Below are 24,159 nucleotides of genomic sequence, written 5' to 3'. Positions count from 1 at the left end.
CACTACTAAAAATAGTTGACCCTGGAATGGCCCCGCATAGTCAATGTGAATGCGGGACCATGGCGTGTGTGTGGCCTCCCACCGGTGTACTGGTGCATGTGGCACTTCTGGCCTGGATCTCTGGCACGTATAACAGGCCTTGACCCGATCCTCAACCTCCTTGTCCAACCCGGGCCACCAGAGGTAGCTCCTAGCCAGTGCCTTCATCCTGACCACCCCCGGGTGCCCTTCGTGTAAGGAGTCCAATACCCTGGCGCGTAGTGCGGGTGGAATGATGACCCTGCTACCCCAAAGGAGGCACCCTTTGTGTGTGGAGATTTCATCGCGTCTAATGAAATAGGCCTGAAACTCTGGTCCCGGGGATTTGTCCTGCCACCCTGTGCAAACCCATGAGTGCACCCTGCCCATGATGTTGTCTGTGGCTGTGTGGCTGGCAATGTCCTTGGCAAGAACTGGGCACTTGGGTAGTTCCTGCAGGGCTAGGATCTGCGTGGCTGGTGCTGGGTCTGGGTCGTGTGTGTCTAGGGGGAGCCTACTTAGACCGTCTGCGTGGCCCATCTCCTTCCCTGGCTTGTGTACCAGCTTGCAATTGTATGCTGCAAGGAAGATGGACCACCGGAGCATCCTGGGGGACAGAATCTGGGGGGTTTGCCTGTCTGTGGTGAACAGGCCCAGGAGTGGTTTGTGGTCCGTGAAGACAGTGAACTCCCTGCCATATAAGTAATCGTGGAATTTCTTGATTCCTGCCACGATTGCCAGGGCTTCTTTGTCTATTTGGGCGTAGTTTCTTTCTGCTCCAGACAGTGTCCTAGAATAGTATGCTATGGGGACTTGTGCCCCGTTGGGCTCAAGGTGGCTTAGGACAGCGCCCACACCATAAGGGGATGCATCGCAGGCGATACAAATGGGCTTGGACTCGATGAAATGGGTTACTGTGGACTTGTCCGACAGCAATGCCTTCAGGGCCTTGAAGCTCTGATCGTGGGTGGCCGTCCAGGCCCACGTTGCCTGTTTGTCTAGCAGCCTGTGGAGCGGTTCAGCGATGGCTGCCTTGTGTGGGAGGAATGTATGGTAGAAATTCAGCAGACCCAGGAATGCCTGAAGCTCTGCTTTGTTCTTGGGTGTGGGTGCTAGTTTGATGGCCCTCACCTTGGATTCTGTGGGGTGGATTCCCCTGGCGTCTACTCTGAACCCCAAAAATTCTGTGGAAGGAACGCCTATGCTGCATTTTTCCTTTTTGAGTTTGAGGCCAGCTGTGCGCAGCCTTGCCAGCACTTCCCTAAGCCTCCCTGCCAGTTCCTCTGCTGATGCTCCTGCGATCAGGATGTCATCAAAATAGGGGCAGACTCCTGGAATGCCCTTGAGTGTCTTTTCCATAACCTCCTGGAAAATGCCGGGAGCAACGCTGACTCCAAACTGCAGCCTGTTCACCCGGAACGCCCCCCTATGGGTTACTATGGTTTGGATGTCAGCTGTTTCCCTAGTGACCGTGAGTTGCTGGTACGCCTGTGCAAGATCGAGCCTTGCAAAAATGGCGCCGCCTTGGAAGGAAGCGAGAACGTGGCTGACCGCGGGAACCGGGTAAGCGTGCGGGTTTAGGGCGCGGTTCACCGAGCACTTATAGTCGGCGCAGATCCTTATTTCCCCGTTGGGCTTGAGGGGGGTCACAATGGGGGTTTCCCACTCCCCTCCATCTACAGGCTCTAAGATTCCCTGGGCCACCAACTTGTCTAGTTCGCGCTCGATTTTGTGTTTGAGCGCAAACGGGACTCGCCGCGGCCGGACCCTAACGGGGGAGACGTTCGAGTTAAGCTTGAACGATATGGGGGCCCCGGTGTACTTGCCTAATGACCCGTTGAAGACGTCGGCGAACTCCCGGCAAACGGCCTCAACGGAGTCCCCCTGGATCCGATGGATCCCGGATACTGAGATTCCCAGGGCCTCAAACCAGTCCAGCCCGACCAGGCTGGCTCTGCGGCCCTCTACCACTACAACATCCAGGTGCCCTTCGCGACCCTTAAAGCCCACTGAAATGGTGGCCTCCCCCTTCACCTTGACCGGCGAATTCTGAAAATCGGTCAGGGTTAATTTAGTAGGCCGTAATTTAATCCGTTGCTTGCTCCGGCTAATTATGTGGTTAAGGGTCTCGTCCGAAATAATCGAGACCGCTGATCCGGAGTCAAGCTCCATGCTGCAAGGGACACCTTGCAAACGGATTGTTAATCTAATTTTGGGTTTGAGCAGCCGGTGGCTACCCGTATGGTTAATGGCCAGCCGGCTCTCGACATAGCCAATTTTTGTTTTGGTGGGGGCCCCAGTACCTTCGAACGGCGGTTCCTCCGGCTGCAGCTCGTGGATCTCCTCTCGGGGGCGGCGGCTACGGCAGACGGCGGCTATGTGGCCTGTTTTCTTGCAGGCCCGGCACGTGGCGGACCGGAACTTGCAGAGGCTGCGCACGTGGTTCCCACCACACCCTGCGCACCTCTGGGGAACGGCGGTGTTGCTGGGAGGCCTGGTCCTGTCTGGGCGTCTGGCTCGCTGGTCGGGGGTCGACTTCCGCTGGAGGAGGTCGATGCTCAGGTCGTCCTCCTCTGTGGCCCCTTGCCGGTGGACGCTGGTTGCCTGGTTGCCGGGCCGGGTTCCCTGGCAGGCTTGGACGGCCCCGCAGGCCGCTTTGTGGGCTAGGATGGCGTCCTCGGCTTCCTGGAGAGAGACCTCCTCTCTTTCGAACAGGCGCTCCTGCAACCGCCTGTCGCGTAGGCCGCAAATCAGCCAGTCCCGTAGTCGCTCCTCCAAATTTGTGAACCTGCAAGCGATGGCAGCTTCCCGCAGGGCGGCGAGGAAGTCGGCACCGGTCTCGTCGGGGCGCTGGTCCCTTTTCTCAAATTGTGACCGTGCGGCCACCTTGGAGCGCCGGGGCTTGAAATGTGCGTTGAGCCTGGCCACGAGGTCTCGGTACGCGACGTTGTTGATGGCCTCCTGGGGGAACAGGTTCGCGGCGACTTCCAGCAGCGCTGGTCCCCCAAGGCAGAGCAGGGCGGCCGCCTTTGCACCGTCCTCGGATATCTGATTGAACCGCATGTACAGTTCAACGTGAGCCAGGTAACGGGTCCAGGTTTCGGGGCGGCGGTTCTCGAATTCGCGGGGTTGTCCGGCTCTAGCCATGGCGGCAGTTGGTCGTGGATGTGGCGCTTGGCGTTGCCGGTTCGGCTGGCGGTCGTGGGGGGAAGAAGGAAAAATGCCTTTCCCTTCAGCTCGCGGAGCGTTTCCCCAGTGACTTCAGCTCTTGGTCGGCAGCAATCCCACCTTCGTCGCCACTATTGTGTAGTGGGTCCGACGCAAGAGAGACGCCAGCCGGTGTGTGAGTTCAGCTCTTTATTGGAAGGGGAAATGAACTGAGGAATGAGGGCTACCTGGCCTCCTTATATACCTGGCCAGGTAAGCTAACAGCCAATGGGGTTGGCCCTAGGTTTCCCGCCGAAACTGTCCAGGCCAACGCCCCCTGAGGGCTGTTGCTATGCAGATGCCTGCATACATAACAGTGTTTGAAGACAATCAAGCAGCTATTAAGTTGGCAACAAGCGCTGCAGTAAAAACTAGATCTAAACACACAGATCTACGTTATCTCAATGTTAGTCAATGCATTAAAGATAATTTAATAAAATTGGAATATTGTGCTACAGAAGATAATATTGCTGACCAGTTTACTAAGGCACAGAGTGCTGTGAAACATAAAACTGTATGTAATGAATATAATTTAAGATTGTAAAAATGTAAAAGTGTATGTCACCCAAAAGGGGAGATTGTTAGGAATTAAAGTCCTAACCTGGTTTGGGTGAAATACATATAATATGGTTGTGTACCTTTAAGAAGAGAAATGGCCTAAGGGTGTGACTAATTCTATTCAGCATAAATGAATTTCAGATGTTAGACTTTTGCTCTGGCTCTCTCTAGTGTTTTTTTCTCTGACTGACTTGTTACTGTGTGTATTGATATTTGACTTTTAACTGGTAAGGATTTTTGACTTTGACTTTGTTTACTCCTGAACTGTTATTCAACGGTGATTCTTCGTTACTGACCTTGGATTGAAAACTGGACTATATGTAATTGTGGGGTTTTTTTGTGTGTGTTATATTGTCTGAGTAAAAATATTGTTATGATACAACTCAAGTTAGTTTGCCTTTTACTGTTTGCTTCTTAAAGGTCCCAGTACACTTTCCTTTGTGCATTGCAAGCCTTGTATAAGGCATTCTGCACATTCTAATTTTGTTTCTTATTAACACTTAGTATACATCAGACATTTCCCATGCATGAAAGAACACAATGCCATTTTTTGCTGATAAGAAGGAACATTTATTAACTTGAAAACTTAATGAAACTGAGTTTCTTTGCTGCAAGCTGACAATGCTTAGAAACTGCCAGCATGATGATAATTTGTTATAATATGTGAGTACAGTATGCTAAAATACGCTGACACTGTTGTTACATAGACCAGAGTGTTTAAAAGTGATAATCTCTGTAATCAAGACTTAGTTAAATTCTATCATGGGTAGGTTTTATTGTGGAGTCCTTGGTGCTTTCTGAGTTTGGTTGTTTTGTTGCAAACTTTTCATTACCCAGCTAAGTAACACTGACAAGGCAAGCCACATGTATGTAAATAAAGAGCAAACCTCACTCCCTTCTAGCATGGATGATGTTACCTAGTTGAGTAATGAAATGTCTGCAAGAAAGCCACCAAGCTCAGAGAGCACCAAGGACCTCACAGTTCAACCCTGATTTACAAATACTCTTTTCTGTTGGTAAGTTTTATTTTCATTATGTGACAATGTTATACCTAAGACCCCACCAAGTCAGAAATACTTCTGTAACTGTACCATATTTCTATAATTTCTAGATACCAAATCATGAACTGGTTTGGGCCAAAATGAAAGGCTTTGGATTCTGGCCTGCGAAAGTCATGCAGAAAGAAGACAATCAAGTTGATGTTCGCTTTTTTGGCCATCACCACCAAAGGTATTTTCATATTTGTAGTGTCTCTTGTACACCAAGACAGCACAGTCCTGGGTGTGGTTAATAGTGTGGATTCAGCCCAGGCAGATGCAGGTTCAAATTCACTTGAACTTTGACCCAGTCATTCTTTCACAGCCCAATCAACCACACTGGATTGCTGTTGCAAAATGAAATTGGAGGTGGCGATGTTGTGGAGGTACAGCTGGAGGAAAAAGATCTAACAAATAAGCAACAGTACAATTCTCTTTCTAGGTGTGGTGGAATGTGGTCCAGAAGGGGTGCATTCCAGAGGACCAAAAGACAGTTTAGACAGTTTGGTTGGGAGGAAAAGAGTTCAGATGGCACCTCCCTAGAGATTTTCAGAGTACAGGTAGTCCTTGAATTACGACCACAATTGAGCCCAAAATTTCTATTGCTAAGCAAGACAGTTGCTAAGTGAGTTGTGCCCCATTTTATGACCTTTTTGCCACAGTTGTTACATGAGTCACTGCTGTTAAGTGAATTATGCAATTGTTAAATGAATCTGGCTTTCTCCATTGACTTCACTTATCGTAAGCCATCTGGGAAGGTTACAAATGGTGATCACATAATCCTAGGACAGTGCAACTGTCATAAATACAGGTGAAACTCAAAAAATTAGAATATCGTGCAAAAGTTCATTTATTTCAGTAATGCAACTTAAAAGGGGAAACTAATATATGAGATAGACTTATTACATGCAAAGCAAGTTAGTTTAAGCCGTGATTTGTCATAATTGTGATGATTATGGCGTACAGCTCATGAAAACCCCAAATCCACAATCTCAGAAAATTAGAATATTGTGAAAAGGTGCAATCAATAAAACAAGGAGTGTACATAGAACAATATCGGACCTCTGAAAAGTATAAGCATGCATATGTACTCAGTACTTGGTTTGGGCCCCTTTTGCAGCAATTACTGCCTCAATGCGGCGTGGCATGGAAGCTATCAGCCTGTGGCACTGCTGAGGTGTTATGGAAAACCAGGATGCTTCAATAGCGGCCTTCAGCTCTTCTGCATTGTTCGGTCTCATGTCTCTCATCTTTCTCTTGGCAATGCCCTATAGATTCTCTATGGGGTTCAGGTCAAGCGAGTTTGCTGGCCAATCAAGCACAGTAATCCCACAGTCATTGAACCAGGTTTTGGTGCTTTTGGCAGTGTGGGCAGGTGCCAGGTCCTGCTGGAAAATGAAGTCAGCATGCCCATAAAGCTCGTCTGCGGAAGGAAGCATGAAGTGCTCCAAAATCTCCTGGTAGACAGCTGCGTTGACCCTGGACCTAATGAAGCACAGTGGACCAACACCAGCAGATGACATGGCTCCCCAAATCAACACACTGCACACTGGACTTCAAGCATCTTGCAGTGTGTGCCTCTCCATTCTTCCTCCAGACTCTGGGTCCTTGGTTTCCAAATGAGATGCAAAAGTTGCTCTCATCAGAAAAGAGGACTTTGGACCACTGAGCAACAGACCAGGTCTGTTTTTCTTTAGCCCAGGTAAGACGCTTCTGACGTTGTTTGTTGTTCAGGAGCAGCTTGACAAGAGGAATACGACATTTGAAGCCCATGTCCAGGATCCGTCTGTGTGTGGTGGCTCTTGATGCACTGACTCCAGCCTCAGTCCACTCCTTGTGAAAGTCCCCAACACTTTTGAATGGCCTTTTCCTGACAATCCTCTCCAGGCTGCGGTCATCCCTGCTGCTTGTGCACCTTTTTCTTCCACACTTTTCCCTTCCACATAACTTTCTATTAATGTTATTTGAACAGCACTTGGGGAAAATCCAACTTCTTTTGCAATTACGTTTTGAGGCTTTCCCTCCTTATGGAGGGTGTCAGTGATGGTTTTCTGCACAACTGTCAGATCAGCAGTCTTCCCCATGATTGTGATTCCTACTGAACCAGACTGAGAGACCATTTAAAGGCTCAGGAACCCTTTGCAGGTGTTGTGGCTTAATTAGCTGATTAGAGTGGGACACTTTGAGCCTAGAATATTGCACCTTTTCACAATATTCTAATTTTCTGAGATTGTGGATTTGGGGTTTTCATGAGCTGTACGCCATAATCATCACAATTATGACAAATCACGGCTTGAACTATCTTGCTTTGCATGTAATGAGTCTATCTCATATATTAGTTTCCCCTTTTATGTTGCATTACTGAAATAAATGAACTTTTGCACGATATTCTAATTTTTCGAGTTTCACCTGTAGATATAGAGATAGAGATAGAAATACTGTAGGTATAGGTATATGTATATAGATAGATAGATAGACAGACAGACATAGACATAGACACAGACACAGACACAGACACACACAGTGCATTCAGAAAGTATTCAGACTCTCAGACTGTGAGGAAAAAGATTCTCTGGTCTGATAAAACCAAGATTGAACTGTTTGGCCTCAATTCTAAACATTATGTATGGAGGAAACCAAGCAACGCTCATCACCTACCCAATATCATCCCAACAGTGATGCATGGTGGTGGCAGCATCATGTTGTGGGGTTGTTTTTCAGCAGCAGGACTGGGAGACTGGCCAGAGTTGAGGGAAAGCTGAATGGAGCAAAGTACAGGGATATCCTCAATGAAAACCTGTTCCACAGCGCTCAGGAGCTCAGACTGGGCAAAAGGTTCACTTTCCAACATGACAATGATCCTAAGCACACAGCCAAGGCAACACAGGAGTAGCTTAGGGACAACTCTGTGAATGTCCTAGAATGGCCCAGCCAGAGCCCTGACTTGAACCCAATTGTACATTTCTGGAGGGACCTGAAAATGGCTGTCTACTGACGGTCGCCATCCAACCTGACTGAGCTTGAGAGGATTTGCAAGGAAGAATGGCAGAAAATCCCCCAATCCATGTGTGCAAAGCTCGTCCTATTATACCCACAAAGACTCGAGGCTGTAATTGCTGCCAGTACTGAGTGAAGGGTCTGAATATTTATGCCAATGTCATATTTCAGTTTTTTCTTTTTAATAAATTTACAGACATTTCTAAACTTCTGTTTTCATTTTGTCATTATGGGGTACTGACTGTACATTAATGAGAAAAATAATGAATTTCAATAACTGGAAAATCAGGCTGCAGCATAACAAAATTGACAAAAGTGAAGGGTGACTGACTACTTCCTGAATGTACTGTTTATGTCTCTCTCTGTGTGTATATAGTAAGCCCATCTTACCTTGGAGTAACTCTGGGCAATTTAGTTGCTTTAGTTTGACAAGATTTCTGTTTATGGGTAAAGAACAATAAAGGAACTTTCTTGGAAGTAACTCTATGTGTCTTTCTTGGGTTTGTTTTTGGGGGCGGGGGGGAAGCTCACACTAGGACCCAGTAGATTTCTGATCCTCTCTTAGCCAGAGAAGCCAACTGTGTGAATTGGTCCCAGTCACATTTGGTCAGCACTGTCCAGCTCACCTCATAAGGTGATTTTGGTGGGAAAAACAGGAGCAGGGAGCATTATGTATGTCTTCTTGAACTGAACAAAATAAAGTGGTATATAAATCCAATAAATAACTTCATATTTCTGACGTGAGCTTAGACAATCTGAATCTTAAACAGAACCTGCCCAAAGAGTTTGCTTTTTAAAATTGCCATAGGAATAGTCTTTAATATAATTCAGATTAAATTTTTCTGTACTGCACTCTAAATAACTGTGATGTCATTCAGGAGCACATAGATATTATAAAGTTAAACATATTGAGAAGCTGGAATTGCACGCTAAAATAATTGCAAGATGATGGACTAAGAGAGAATTTATTTATTTATTTTGAAATATATTTCCTGCCCATCTTGTGTCAAATGACTCTGTGTGGCTTAGAGCATAAAACATTAAAAAAAACTTTAAATCAGATCATCATTGGCATCCTTCGGTCTCGAGAGACTATGGTATCGTGCTCTGGAAAGAGGTCCTAAAGCAGCATCTGGTGTGGCTAAAAAAGCCAATTTGAGAGTGGTAGTCCCTTCCACATTGAGGGCAGATACAATCTGTCCCCTGTCCAGCCCCCAGATTTCGCTGGTTCCAGTACTGCCTCTTTGCCTCAGCCTGCCGCACAAGTGTCTCTTCGAATTGGAGAAGGCCATGCTGCGTCTTTAGCCTCCAAGCTGAGTGATCAGAGGTCAAGGTTTCCCAGCTGTTAATGTCCATTCCCAAGGCCTTTAATTCCCTCTTGCAGATATCCTTATATCGCAACTCTGGTCTCCCTCTGGGGTGCTTTCCCTGCACTAGTTCTCCATACAGGAGATCTTTCGGAATCTGACCATCAGCCATTCTCACGACATGCCCAAGCCAGCATAGACGTCACTGTTTCAATAGTGTATACATGCTATAAATTCCAGCACATTCCAGTACTGCGCTATTTGGAACTTTGTCATGCCAGGTGATGCCAAGAATACATCGGAGACAGCGCATATGAAAGGTGTTTAACTTTCTCTCCTGCCGTATGTAAAGGGTGCAAGACTCACTGCAGTACAAGAGTGTGCTCAGGACGCAGGCTCTATAGACCTGGATTTTTGTATGTTCTGTCAGCTTCTTATTAAGCCATACTCTCTTTGTAAATCTGGAAAATGTGGCCGCTTTACCAATACGTTTATTCAGCTCAGTATCTAAAGAGAGTGTGTCGGAGATGGTTGAGCCGATGTACACAAAGTCATGGACGACCTCCAGTTCTTGTGCAGAGATTGTAATACAGGGAGGTGAAGCCACGTCCTGACCCATGACTTGTGTTTTTTTCAGGCTGATTGTTAGTCCAAAGTCTTGGCAGGCCTTGCTAAAATAGTCCATAAGTTGTTGAAGGTCTTCGGCAGAGTGAGCAGTAACGGCAGCATCATCAGCGAAGAGGAAATCCCGTAGGCATTTCAGCTGGACTTTAGACTTTGCTCTTAATCTAGAGTGATGAAAGAGTTTTCCGTCTGATCTGGTCCGGAGATAAATACCCTCTGTTGCAGTTCCAAAAGCGTGTTTCAGCATGACAGCAAAAAAGATCCCAAATAAAGTTGGCATGAGGATGCAGCCCTACTTCACTCCACTTTGAATGTCAAAGGAATCTGATGTTAAGCCATCAAAAACTGCAGTGCCCTTCATTTCCTCGTGAAAGGACCTGATGATGTTGATGAGCTGAGGTGGACATCCAATCTTGGGGAGAATTTTATAAAGGCCGTCCCTACTAACCAAGTCAAAAGCCTTCGTAAGATCTATGAAGGCTATGAAAAGTGGCTGTCTTTGTTCCCTGTATTTCTCCTGCAACTGTCTAAGGGAAAATACCATGTCAGTAGTGGACCTGTTGGCTCGGAATCCACACTGTGATTCTGGGTAGACTCTCTCTGCAAGCACCTGGAGCCTCTTCAGTACGACACGGGCAAGCAGCTTCTCTACAACACTGAGAAGAGAAATAAATAATAATAATAATAATAATAATAATAATAATAATAATAATAATAATAATAATAATAATAATAATAATAATAATAATAAAGTTGGAAGGGACCTTGGAGGTCATCTAGTCCAACCCCCTGCTCAGGCAGGAAACCTTATACCATTTCAGGCAAATGGCTGTCCAGTCTCTTCTTAAAAACCTCCAGTGTTGGAGCATTCACCACTTCTGGAGGCAGGTTGTTCCACTGGTTAATTGTTCTAACTGTCGGGAAGTTTCTTCTTAGTTCTAGGTTGCTTCTCTCCTTGACTAGTTTCCATCCGTTGCTTCTTGTCCTGCTTTCAGGTGCTTTAGAGAATAGCTTGACTCCCTCTTCTTTGTGGTAGCCCCTGAGATATTGGAACACTGCTATCATGTCACCCCTCACCCTTCTCTTCATTAAACTACACATACCCAATTCCAGCAACCGTTCCCTATATGTTTTAGCCTCCAGCCCCCTAATCATCTTTGTTGCTCTTCTCTGTACCCTTTCTAGAATCTCGACATCTTTTTTACATCGTGGTGACCAAAACTGGATGCAGTATTCCAGGTGTGGCCTTACCAAAGCATTGTAAAGTGGTATTAGTACTTCACTTGATCTTGATTCTATCCCTCTGTTAATGCAGCCTAGCACTGTGTTGGCTTTTTTGGCAGCTGCAGCACACTGCTGGCTCATATTGAAGTGATTGTCTACTAAGACTCCGAGATCCCTCTCACAGTTACTACTATTGAGCAAGGTACCACCTATACTATACCTATGCATTTGATTTTTCCTGCCTAAATGTAGAACCTTACTTTTTTCACCATTGAATTTCATTTTGTTAGATAGGGCCCAGTGTTCGAGTCTGTCCAGATCCTTCTGTATCTTAAGCCTATGTTCTGGAGTATTGGCTATTCCTGCCAGCTTGGTGTCGTCTGCAAATTGCCGCAGTAGTTGTTACTGTTCTGTTCCAGCCTACTACCGGCCCTGCAGAAATGTCAGGGACAACCCCTTTTCAATAGTCAATAGGCTGAAAGTAAGCCAACCAAATTTATTTACACAAATGAAACGAAACAGATCCAAAACAGAGCAAAACAAATACTAACCACGACTAAATCAGAAGCTGTTCAAACGGTTGCCTTCAGCAACCAGCACCTCCCACACATTCCCCTTTTAAACACAGTTTCAAGGCGTGGCTTCTCTTTGCCTCCTCCTGAGGTGCCTCATTGCCCTCCTTTGTTCACTCCTGCTTGTCTGCCTCCTGCTTCAAGTGTCCTTGAACAAAGCCAGCTGTGAATCATCTTCGTCCAAGCTTTCAGGCTCACACAGCTGGGTCTGAGGAGGAACAAGACGGGAGGGGCCTGGCTGAGAGCTTTGCGATGCCTCAGAACTTTCCTCTGCAGGCTCTCCAATCCCCTCCTCCTCCTCCTCCTCAGAATTGTCCGATTCAGCTGCTGTACCCACAGGTTGACACTGAATCACAACACTATCCTGCATCGCAGGGCCCTTCCCCCGGGTCTGCCGATCTGGATGCGGTCGGGATGGGAATTGTCCATGAAAAGCAGACACCAAAGCAGGAGCATGAATGGTGGTCGCGTCCTCCCAGGTGATCTCCTCTGGTCCATAGCCGTTCCATTCAATCAGATACTGGAAATGACCTTTCAGCCAACGGGAGTCCCTGATGCTGGCGACCTCGTACTCGGGAGCGCTGTCTCCATCACGATGTCCTGATGGGGGAGGTTCTGCTTGGCGGAGTGGACAGGCTGGTTGCTCGGGCACCAACAGAGACCAATGAAAGACTGGATGCACGTGCAGGGAATGTGGCAGAGTTAAGCGATAGGTGACCGGATTGATGACAGCCTCAATTGGGAACGGTCCTAAATATCAGTGATCTAACTTTCTAACCAGCTGTGTTGACGGTAGGTTCCTGGTGGACAACCAGACCCGATCTCCCACCGATAGTGGAGGTGTATTCCGCCTTGACCGATCAGCAAACCTTTTGTAATCGGCCTTGGCCTTCTCTGACGTCGCACCAATCGATGGATCGCCTGTAACTCTGCCATGTAGTCGTTCACTGCTGGCTCCGGTGAGTCCACTGGAGATAGGGGGAAAAACCAGGGGTGATATCCCACATTGGCCAAGAACGGTGTTATCTGTGTGGAGGTGTGCTGCGAATTGTTGAATGCAAACTCAGCTATGGCCAGATAGTCCACCCAATTGTTTTGCTGCAGATTGACGTAGCAGCGCAGATATTGTTCCAGAATACCGATGACCTTCTCAGTTCCCCCGTCAGTTTGAGGATGATGTGCGGACGAGAGGCAAATCTTGATATCTAACGCATGCATCAACTCCTGCCAGAAACAGGCTGTAAACTGGGCCCCTCTATCAGAGATGACTCTATCAGGGACGCCGTGCAGCTGAAACAGCTGCTGAATGAACATACGACTAGTGGCACGGGCTGACGGTAAACCACGACAGGGGATGAAATGCGCCATCTTGGTCAGCATGTCTGTTAGAATATGTTGTTGAAAAAATGGTTTGTTTAACAGAGTATTATTAATACACAGTGGAAGTTGTACTGGGACTTTTAGGCAAACAGTAATGCACTAACACGAGTTTTATAACTTATTTTTACTCAGACAACAAAAAGAAACACAGTAAGAAATAGTCCAAGTATCAATCCAGTATCATGCACATAAAAGTCAGTCCATAAAAACATAGTATCAAAATACAAAAGCTGCTTACCAATATCAAAAACAATATACACTGTAGCAAGCAGTTGATTCTTGAGAGAATAAATATCAAGTTAGCAAACAAGAGAACAAGAGGTATCCAAACACTAACATCAAACACATATACAAGAGCAACTATGTGTAACATCTAACTCTCTTTTATGTGGAATAATTACAGCCACACCCTTAGGCCGTTTAACTCCTTAAAGGTGCTTTTACTCCATTATATAATATTGTCACCCAAATCAAGTTTAATCTCTAACAATCTCCCCTTTTGGGTGGCATATTATACATATATTTTTACAATCTCAAATTACACATATCACAAACAGATTTATGCTTTATAGCACCCTGAGCTTTAGTAAACTGGTCAGCAATATTATCTTCAGTTGCACAATATTCCAGTTTAATCAAATTATCTTTAACACATTGTCTGACATTTAGATACCGTAGATCCGTATGTTTTGATCTAGTTTTCACTGCAGCATTAGTTGCTAATTTTATAGCTGCTTGATTGTCTTCATACACTTTTATTGGTTCATTACAATTTAAACCCATATCAAACAATAATTGTTTCCATACCAATAGCTCAGTACATAATAAAGATAGACAAGAAAATTCGGATTCAGTTGTTGATAAGCTTATATGCTTCTGTCTGTTAGACCTCCATCCTACTAAAGCATTTCCCAATAATACAACCAATCCTGAAGTGGATTTCCTGGTTACAGTATCAGATGCAAAACTAGCATCCGCAAATGCTTTTAGTTCCAATTCCTTTGTTGGCTCTAGATATAGAGAATAATGTATGGTGTGTTTCAAATATCTTAAAACTCTTTTCGCACCTTGCCAACATCTGGTTGTAGGATTCTCACAATATCTAGCTAAATGATTAACTGTAAATGCTATGTCAGGTCTTGACCAATTACATAAATACATCAAGCTGCCTATTAATGATTGATATATCTTTTTATCAAAGACATTGCTGTTATCTGCTGAACTCTCAAAACCTTGAACCATAGGTGTTTTTACTGGTTTACAGTTTTCCATATTATAACGTTTCAGCAAACCATTAATTTTCTTAGCTTGAGACAGTTTAAATCCTTTACTAGTCCTGACAATATCCAGCCCTAGATAATGACTAATAGCTCCTAGATCTTTTACTCTAAATTTTCTTTTTAACCCTGAAATTATTCTTTCAGTTTCTGTTTCATCTTTTGCTATAATAGCAATATCATCAGTGAATAATAATAACAATGATAATTCACTATTTTGCTGTTTTATAAATAAACAAGGATCTGCAATACTAGCTTTAAATCCCAAACTATTTAACTCTTTTACTAAACATCTATTCCACTCATAACCTGACTGTTTTAAACCATACAAACTCTTATTCAGTTTCCAACAGTACCCTACCTTACTTTCTATTCCTGATGGAACTTTCATATATATATCATGGTTTAATGTTGCATGCAAATAAGCAGTTTCAATATCTACATGTTTTATACTATAATTCTTATTTGCTGCCCAAACTAAAGCAGCCCTAAGAGTGGAAGCTCTTAACGTTGGGGAAAATACTTCATCATAATCACTATTATTCTGTGCAAATCCTTGAGCAACTAATCTTGCTTTATGTATTACCTCTCCTGTAACACTTTCTTTCAGTTTAAAAACCCATTTACATCCAATTAACTTTTCTGTTTTAGGTATTTTAACCTCTTGATAAACATTAAGATCTTGCAAAGACTTTATTTCTTTATCCATAGCTACTTTCCAATTCTTTCTTTCATTCTCAGGATACATTTTTATTTCTTCAACATTAGAAGGTTCAATGTCTATTTGACAAATTAAACCTGCCTCGAAACGATCAGGCTGTCGCCTTTCCCTGTTAGACCTTCTGAGAATTATTGGACTTATAGGTACATTTACATTATTATCTTCTTCCTCTCCTGTCTCCACTATCAGTGGTTCTTGTTTGATCTCTCTAGCAGGTTCCTCCTCTTCTTTATCACTTTCATTTGAGGAGTTAGTTAAATCTTGTTGAGGAATATATACAATATCTTCTACCCTTTCCCAGCCTGACTGTTCTTGAAAAACAGCGCTAGAACTACAATAAATATTTTTAGTACCTTTCTCCCAGAACCGATAAGACTTATGGTTTAACTCATAGCCAACAAAAAATAATTGTTTAGCTCTATGTTCTCCTTTATTTCTTATTGAACTTGGAATATGTACCCAAGCAGGTGTCCCAAATGTGTGAATATAACTAAGATTTGGTTTTCTCTTATACCATAAGGTATAAGGAATTTTACCTGTAGCTGAACTAACCACATTGTTTAAAATATGATTAGCACATTTTGCTGCTTCTCCCCATAAGCTATCAGGTAAACCAGAATCTTCAATCATAGATCTAATCATAGCTTGCAATGTTTGGCCCCTCCGTTCAACAAATGCATTATGCTGAGGTCTATAAGGAGCTGTACGTCTATGTTCTATTCCCTCTGAAACTAACAGCTCATTGAACTGTTTATTAACAAACTCAGTTCCATTGTCTGTTATTATGGTTTTTACATTTAACTGAGTTTTCCTTTGTACAAACTTGAGCCAATTAGATATTGTTTGTATAGTTTCAGTTTTTGACGTAAGGAGATAACAGAACCCATATCTGCTATAATGGTCTAGAATATTTAATATGTAGCAAGCACCCCCTAAACTGGGTTTCATAGGACCTATCAAATCCATAAATACCAGTTCTAATGGAGTTGTGGTTTTAAATCCATCTAACCTATTAGCTGGTGCTGCCCTGCTCTTTTCTCTACCACATACGTTACACTGCAGATATTTCTTACAAGCCTTTAACTTAAACCCATTAGACAAAGCTACAGTTCTTTTTAGTGTATTAAAATTCACATGACCCAATCTTCTATGTAATAAATGAATACATTCATCATGTGGTTTTTGATTTGTACAAGTAGTAGCCATTATTATAGGATCATTGCTAATTACAAACAAACCGTCTTTCATATTAGCTATTAAGTTCACTTCATTCTTTTGAATAAGACATTCCTCCCCTTGGAAAGTAACTTTAAAACCTGCTTCCAATAATGCCTTAACTGATAATAGATTATAATCACATCTGGGAACATATAGCATTTCCAAATTTTGTTTTAAAAATGAACAGTAAACCTTACCCTCTCCAGAGACCTTGACTCTCCAGCCATTAGCCATAGAAATATATTTTTTACTAGACCTTATATTCTCAAAATCCCTTTTTATTTTTGAAATACAGTGTGTAGCTCCACTATCTACCACCCACCAATTGTGGTTATTAGTAGTTCTATTAGCTACAGCTACATTAATCAGCTTTTTATTCTTTCTATGGCTTTCCTTTCTCTGACAATTACTATTCTGACAAAACTTAGCAATATGTCCCTTTAACCCACAATTAAAGCATTTCCTTAAAATATAAGCAGATTCAGTCTTCTTTATTTCTTGTTGCAATGGCTCTCTCAACTGTTTTCTCTCCATACGACATCTTGATTCTTCCAACAACCTTCCAGTTATTGAAGAAACAGTTAGGTCTTCTTTGGACAAAACCTCCAAGGACGATACAAAGGCATCATAGCTCTCATCCAATGATGATAAAATGATGTAAACCTGGTGAAGCTCTGAGAAAATAAGTTCTTTTTCTTGCAGTTCCAACAAAGTTGCTTTTATAAAGTTAAGGTGAGCTAACATATCGCCATTCTTTTCCAGTCTAGCTCTAAATAGCTTTCTGGTAAGATTTATATGAGCACCAACACTGTCCCGAACAAAAATCTTCTTCAACTTAGCCCAACATTTAGCAGCAGATTCTTCTCCACGCACATGGACTAGCTGTTGGTCTCCTAATGTTAGCCCAATGATAGATAAAGCCTTATCATTATCTTTATTGAAGTCTACAATCTTCTTGTTATCTTCTTCATTAGTTGGATCCCAGGCAGTTACATCAGGAGGATTATGGACTATTTTCCAAAGACCTTGATTTTGTAATAGCAAACTACATTGTGTAGACCAAGATACGTAGTTTGACCCATTAAGCCGGGTAATGCAGAATGGATTGAAAAGTCCTTGTGCCATTGTCTGAATTTAAAAACTCAGTTAGGAAATATAAATACAATACTGTGCCTGTCCTCAGTACCACACTGGATCTGGGCCCATAACCATTGTTAGAATATGTTGTTGAAAAAATGGTTTGTTTAACAGAGTATTATTAATACACAGTGGAAGTTGTACTGGGACTTTTAGGCAAACAGTAATGCACTAACACGAGTTTTATAACTTATTTTTACTCAGACAACAAAAAGAAACACAGTAAGAAATAGTCCAAGTATCAATCCAGTATCATGCACATAAAAGTCAGTCCATAAAAACATAGTATCAAAATACAAAAGCTGCTTACCAATATCAAAAACAATATACACTGTAGCAAGCAGTTGATTCTTGAGAGAATAAATATCAAGTTAGCAAACAAGAGAACAAGAGGTATCCAAACACTAACATCAAACACATATACAAGAGCAACTATGTGTAACATCTAACTCTCTTTTATGTGGAATAATTACAGCCACACCCTTAGGCCGTTTAACTCCTTAAAGGTGCTTTTACTCCATTATATAATATTGTCACCCAAATCAAGTTTAATCTCTAACAATGTCCACCACCACAAACACTGTCGTAAAACCAGAAGACAGGGGTAAATCCGTCAGAAAGTCCATGGACACAGCCCCCCAGGGTCTTTTGGGTGTCGGCAAGGGCTGCAGTAATCCAGGCGGGGCCTCTGTCGCTGACTTGGCCTGCCTACATGGGATACAGGAAGTGACATAGGTCTAGACATCATGTCAGACTCAGGGCCACCAGAAGGTACGGAAGACCAGATTCAGGGTCTTGAACAGGCCAAAATGCCCCGCTGCCGGGTTATCATGACACTGGCTGAGGATGAGTCCCCTGAGTGGCCCTCCCGGAACATAGAGCCGGTCACGATAATACAAGAGTCCATCCGTGACTGTCCAAGGAGAATCTGGCCCCACCTCCTCCTTCCGCTGAGCCACCCACACATCCTGCTGCTGTGCCTCCCAGATCCGTGCCCGTATATCAACCGGCTCCCGCACCGCAGCAAAAGACTTGATGGGGATCACTGTCCTGGGCAGAAGCTTTTCTTCCACTCGGGAATATTCGAGCTTCCTGGACAGAGCATCCGCTCTTTGATTGTGCCTGCTGGGTATGTACTTAACTCGGAAATTGAACCTCGCAAAGAAAAGAGACCACCGGATCTGACGTTGGTTCAATTTCCGAGTGGTCTGCAGGCTTTCCAAATTCTTATGGTCCGTCCGGACCTTGATTTGATGCCGCGCTCCCTCCAGATGATGCCTCCAGGCCTCGAACGCCACTTTGATGGCCAGCAGCTCCTTCTCCCAGATTGTATAATTGCACTTCGAAGGGTTCAGTTTTCGTGAATGGTATGCGCAAGGGAAGAGGGTACCACTGGGCGTCGTTGCCTGGAGTAACACCACCCCAATGGCAATGTCGGAGGCGTCCGCCTCCACGACAAACGGCCGTTGCGGGTCAGGATGCTTCAAGATGGGCTCCTTCATGAAGGCTTCCTTCAAAGCCTGGAAAGCCCGTTGTTCTGGAGCGTTCCACTGAAACCGAGTCTTCTTCTGCAGGAGCCGAGTGAGGGGGGCTGTCAAGGTAGCAAACCCAGGGATGAAAGCTCGATAATAGTTGGCAAACCCAAGAAGTCGCTGAACATCCTTCACATGATGTGGGGGTTGCCAACTCTGCAAAGACTCAACCATACTCGGCTCCATGGCGATGCCCTCAGGAGAAATGCGGTGACCCAGGAAATCGATTGTCACCTGGTAGAACTGGCACTTCTCCAATTTGGCAAACAGCCGATGTTCTCGGAGTCGGTGCAGGACCTGACGGAGATGCTGATGGTGCACCTCTCGCAATGGGGAGTATATCAGGATGTCGTCCAAGTAGATCACAACAAACTGATCTAACAAATCCCGGAAAATATTGTTCATGAAATGCTGAAACACGGCGGGGGCGTTGGTCAGGCCAAACGGCATCACTGTGTACTCAAAGTGTCCGTAGCGAGTACAAAACGCCATCTTCCACTCATCACCCGGCCGAACCCTGACAAGGTTGTAAGCTCCACGCAGGTCCAGTTTCGTGAAGATCATAGCCTCCCGGAGTCGGTCCAAGAGTTCGGGGATGAGGGGCAGCGGGTAACGATTGCGCACCATGATGGCATTGAGTTTCCTATAATCGCAGCAAAGCCACAATTCGCCGGACTTCTTTTTAACAAAGAGCATGGGTGCAGACACTGGCGAGGACGAGGGCCGGATGAAACCACGAGTCAAATTCTTGGTGGGTGTTGTCCACGCACTGCAAGCTTGGGAAGGTGACCAAGTTCTGTGACCAATAGATCTGTGGGTCATGCGCCCGGAGCCACGCCAATCCCAAGACCACGGGGAAATGGAGATCTGAGGTGATATAGAACTGGATGGCCTCCACATGGGAACTGATGGCCATACATAATGGTTGCGTGGTGGCCTTAATTGGCCCAGACAGGAGCACTCAACCATCGATAGTCTCCACTAACATGGGCGGTTCCACCGGGCACTGGGGAACAGCCCATTTGGCCACAAATGCTGAGTCCATAAAATTTGTGGTGGCCCCAGAGTCAATTAAGGCATGGACTGGAATCCCCTTTGGCTTGCCAGGGAGGATCAGACGTGCCTCCAATATCAGATGCCGTGGAGGTCCACAGGCAGCATCGGAAAGACATCGCTCAGTGTTGTGGGACGCCCGACCTAACACACCTTTTAGATCGGGCTCGGGGCATTTCCCGACAGAAGAGTAGGGGACTTTCTCGGGGCAGACTCGGTCACTGAGGCCCTTTGTCGCTTCTTTGGGCAAAAAACAGCCAAATGCCCAGGGTCCCCACAGTAAAAACACAACCCCCCCTATCGTCGTCTGTTCATTTCAGTCACCGATAGACGAGACCTGGCGGCACCCAGCTCCATTGGCTCCTCCCTTGGAACTGGGGTCTCACACACAACAGGGGCTGCAGGGGTCTTTGGGGTGGCACGTTGACTCCTTCGCTGCTGCAACCAAGCGTCGATCCGCAGGCAGAGATGGATCAGCCCATTCAGGTCTGAGGGAATATCCACACGGGCCAGCTCATTCAACATCTCCTCCGACAATCCATCCTGGAAGGCATCCACAAGCGCAGCCTCATTCCAGGTGGAATCCTGGCTAAGCAGCCAAAAATCGCTGATATAGCCCTGTAGGGGGCGTTAACCTTGCCTCAGAGCTTTCAAGCGTCGGGTAGTGGTCTGCGTCTTTATAGGGTCCTCATACATCAGACGCATATGATCACAAAACCCCACAAAGTTGTCCAACAGAGTGAGTAGGGTGAGCCAGCAGAGGTGTGCCCCAACGAGCTGCATCCCCAGAGAGAAGGCTTAACACAAACCCCACCTTATCCTGGTCAGTGGGGAAATCAGCTGCTCTCACGCTGATAAAGAGCTGGCATTGTCCCAGGAAAGCAGGAAACAGCTCTGGATTGCCATTAAATTTATCCGGCATCACAACTTGGCATTTTCTCCTGGGTGGTGGTGATGGTGGGGGTGCAGCATGGACCTGAGCTTGCAATTGAGCCACCTGAGCTGCCAACAAAGCGAGTTGCTGGGTGAGCTGAGCATTCTCAGCACGTAGCTGCTCCATAATAATAATAAGGGGTGGGAGGCTGAAGGCAAACTGTTCTGTTCCAGCCTACTACCGGCCCTGCAGAAATGTCAGGGACAACCCCTTTTCAATAGTCAATAGGCTGAAAGTAAGCCAACCAAATTTATTTACACAAATGAAATGAAACAGATCCAAAACAGAGCAAAACAAATACTAACCATGACTAAATCAGAAGCTGTTCAAACGGTTGCCTTCAGCAACCAGCACCTCCCACACATTCCCCTTTTAAACACAGTTTCAAGGCGTGGCTTCTCTTTGCCTCCTCCCGAGGTGCCTCATTGCCCTCCTTTGTTCACTCCTGCTTGTCTGCCTCCTGCTTCGAGCATCCTTGAACAAAGCCAGCTGTGAATCATCTTCGTCCAAGCTTTCAGGCTCACACAGCTGGGTCTGAGGAGGAACAAGACAGGAGAGGCCTGGCTGAGAGCTCTGCGATGCCTCAGAAGTTTCTTCTGCAGGCTCTCCAATCCCCTCCTCCTCCTCAGAATTGTCCGATTCAGCTGCCGTACCCACAGGGTGACACTGAATCACAACAGTTACAGTCACCCCTGTCGCCTATGTTCTAATAAAGTGTGACGATATTTGCATCCTTCATGTCCTGTGGTACTCCACCTTCCCTCCAACAAAGACAGAAGATTTCATGCAGTTCGGTGGGGATGTTCTCTTTGCAGCACTTCAGAATTTCAGCAGGGATGTTATCTTTCCTGGGTGCCTTGCCGGAGGCAAGGGAATCCAGGGCTGCGGTTAGTTCTTCTAAAGTTGGTTCAGTGTCAAGCTCCTCCAAGACAGGCAGGCACTCATTATTATTCAATGCTTCTTCAGTTACCCCATTTTCTCTGGAATATAACTCAGAGTAATGCTACCCCCAGCGTGCCATCTGGTGTGCTCGGTCCTGGATAACCTCGCCTGTAGCAGACTTCAGAGGGGCAAATTTCTTCTGTGTTGGACCTAAGGCTTGCTTGATGCCATCATCACAGGCCCTGCCTGTGTCAGCTGCTATCTGGATCCAAGAGCAAAGCTGCAGCCAATAGTCGTTAGCACATCTCCTGGCGGTCTGTTTGACTTTGCTACGAGCAGCTCGCAGAACCTGTAGGTTGTGCTCACTGGAAAAGGCTTTATATGCAATTAGAGTTCTCCTTTTTTTCCTTGATAGCTGTCATCAGCTCCTCCGAATGGGCTTCAAACCAATCTGCTGTCTTTCTGATCTCTTTACCAAATACTGACAAGGCGGTGTTATAAACAGCATTCTTGAAATATTCCCATTGTTCAGATGTGTTTGCTTCAGCTGGGCCTGGGAGAGTTTCCTTGAGTGCTTGTGCAAATTCTTCCACTTTGCCCTGATTGCGGGTCTTGCTGATGTCAATTTGTGGTCTTCCTTCCCTCTTCGAGTGATGCAATCTCTTTGTTTTCAGTTTTATTTTGCTGCACACCAAGGAGTGGTCTGTATCGCAATCAGCGCCCTGGTAGCTGCGTGTGATTGTAATACTGGGAAGGTTGGAGCACCTGGTAAGAATCAAGTTGAGCTGGTGCCAATGCTTCGATCTTGGATGTCTCCAAGAGACTCTGTGTTGAGGCTTTGTTTTAAAGAATGTATTGCTAACACAAAAACTGGAGTAGTAGCAAAACTCCAGCAGGTGTTGGCCATTTTCATTCATCTTCCTGATGCCGAACTCACCTAAACAAGTGGGCCAAGAACTGTAATCAGCTGCAACTCTGGGATTAAAATCACCAAGGATAAACAGTGGTTCTTTCTCAGGGATTTTCTTGATACTAGCAGCCAGATGGTCGTAGAATTTGTCTTTGGATTCTACTGAAGATGATAATGTCAGTGCATATGCACTAATAAGAGTAACCAGCCCTGTTGATGAGTGGAGCTGCAGGAACAGAATTCTTTCACTTCCTGCTGCAGGTGGAGTAATGAATCCTAGTAGGGTGTTTCTGACCGCAAAGCCAACCCCATATTCCCTAGTTTCATTCAATGGTTTTCCCTGCCAAAAACCCGAAAAGTTTCTCTCCTTAACAAATCCTGAGTCTGACAGCCTTGTCTCTTGAAGGGCAACAATCTCCATCTGCAGTCTGCTCAGCTCCATGTCGATGGCAGCTGTCTTATGTACGTCATCTATTTCTTGCAAATTGTCAGAAAGGCCGAGGGTCATTGTCTGAACATTCCAAGTGCCCAACTTTAGGGCTAAAATTTTCTTATGTTTGTTGCATGGTGCAGAGTTATCTATCTGCTTGTCGGCTTTGACCTACCCTGTGAAGTTAACAGACCGTGGCAGGGCAGCACCTTACTGGCTGGTGGCTGCCCAGCTTAAGGCAGGTGGTAGCTGCCCAGTGAGGTACAATGACCTCTCCCACCGTTGAAAGTGGCCCCTGGCGTCACGCTCTATGCCAATCAAGCAAAGACTTATAACCGGCAACTGTCACTTCCCGTGTTGTTTCAATGCTGTATGCAAAGCTGGAGTGTCCTCTCCAGAGCACGAGGCCTGGGTAGATTAATATGGAGGATAGACTGTTACCCAAGCAGCAGATCCCCCCTCTCCACATCGCTGAAATAGTCCAGTGGAATGGCGAGGCTGATATGATTAGTTCCAGCTGCGTTGCAGGAGTTAACAGAACGTGATTGTACACAGTCGCGAACTGCTTCCGGGACTCTGGCTCTGGATTTTACCTCGAGGTTGACTCCTGAAGCCTTTTCCAGTAGTAGATATAGCCACAAGGCAGTGGAGTTTGAAATCAGACTTTCCCTTCTCCTAGAAGATGGTTCTGCCATTTTATCCGCCGTTGGGGCATAGAGCCCTCTTCCGCCTTCAAAAACCATTGACCATCTTCTCCTGTAACCCTGGAAAGGGGCCCTTACAAGGTGCTACCAGCCAGGCCAGCTGGACCGAGGTTTTTTAGGGAGGTATTACTCCTCCAGTGGATCACGTTTTGTCAGAACTCTCTGCTATGACCTGTCCATCTTGGGTGGCCCTGCACGGCATAGCTCATAACTTCATTGAATTATGCAAGCCCCTTCGCCACGACAAGGCAGTAATCCATGAAGGGGTAAATCAGATATAAAATGACAAAGTAGATAAATTAAAATCAGTAATACAAGATGGCAAAGGAGGGAGCTGGTTACACGGGGGAGGGGGAGGTGGCTTTATCATTTAGTTAAGACAACCACCTTCAGTGTGAAGCTCCCCCATTGTGCCTCCAAACCATCTGGCAGAGGTC

The 24,159-nt window shown here is 45.4% G+C and overlaps 1 protein-coding gene across 7 annotated transcripts in view; it reads left to right on the top strand.

The window, feature by feature from the left end:
- Positions 1-24,159, top strand: part of LOC308676210 (zinc finger MYND domain-containing protein 11-like) — a gene marked incomplete at its 5' end in the record, with an annotated part of 221,583 nt that overhangs the window by 174,337 nt on the left and 23,087 nt on the right. For all 7 annotated transcript variants that reach the window (XM_081341992.1, XM_081341993.1, XM_081341991.1 and 4 more), the window contains one exon: positions 4,895-5,013. In XM_081341992.1, the coding sequence (XP_081198118.1) occupies positions 4,895-5,013 (119 nt within the window). The remainder of the gene's footprint in view (positions 1-4,894; positions 5,014-24,159) is intronic.

The sequence above is a fragment of the Vipera berus genome, assembly GCF_964194415.1.
Source record: "Vipera berus genome assembly, chromosome: W".
Classification (NCBI taxonomy): Eukaryota; Metazoa; Chordata; class Lepidosauria; order Squamata; family Viperidae; genus Vipera; species Vipera berus.
This window is presented reverse-complemented; position numbering and strand designations above follow the sequence as displayed.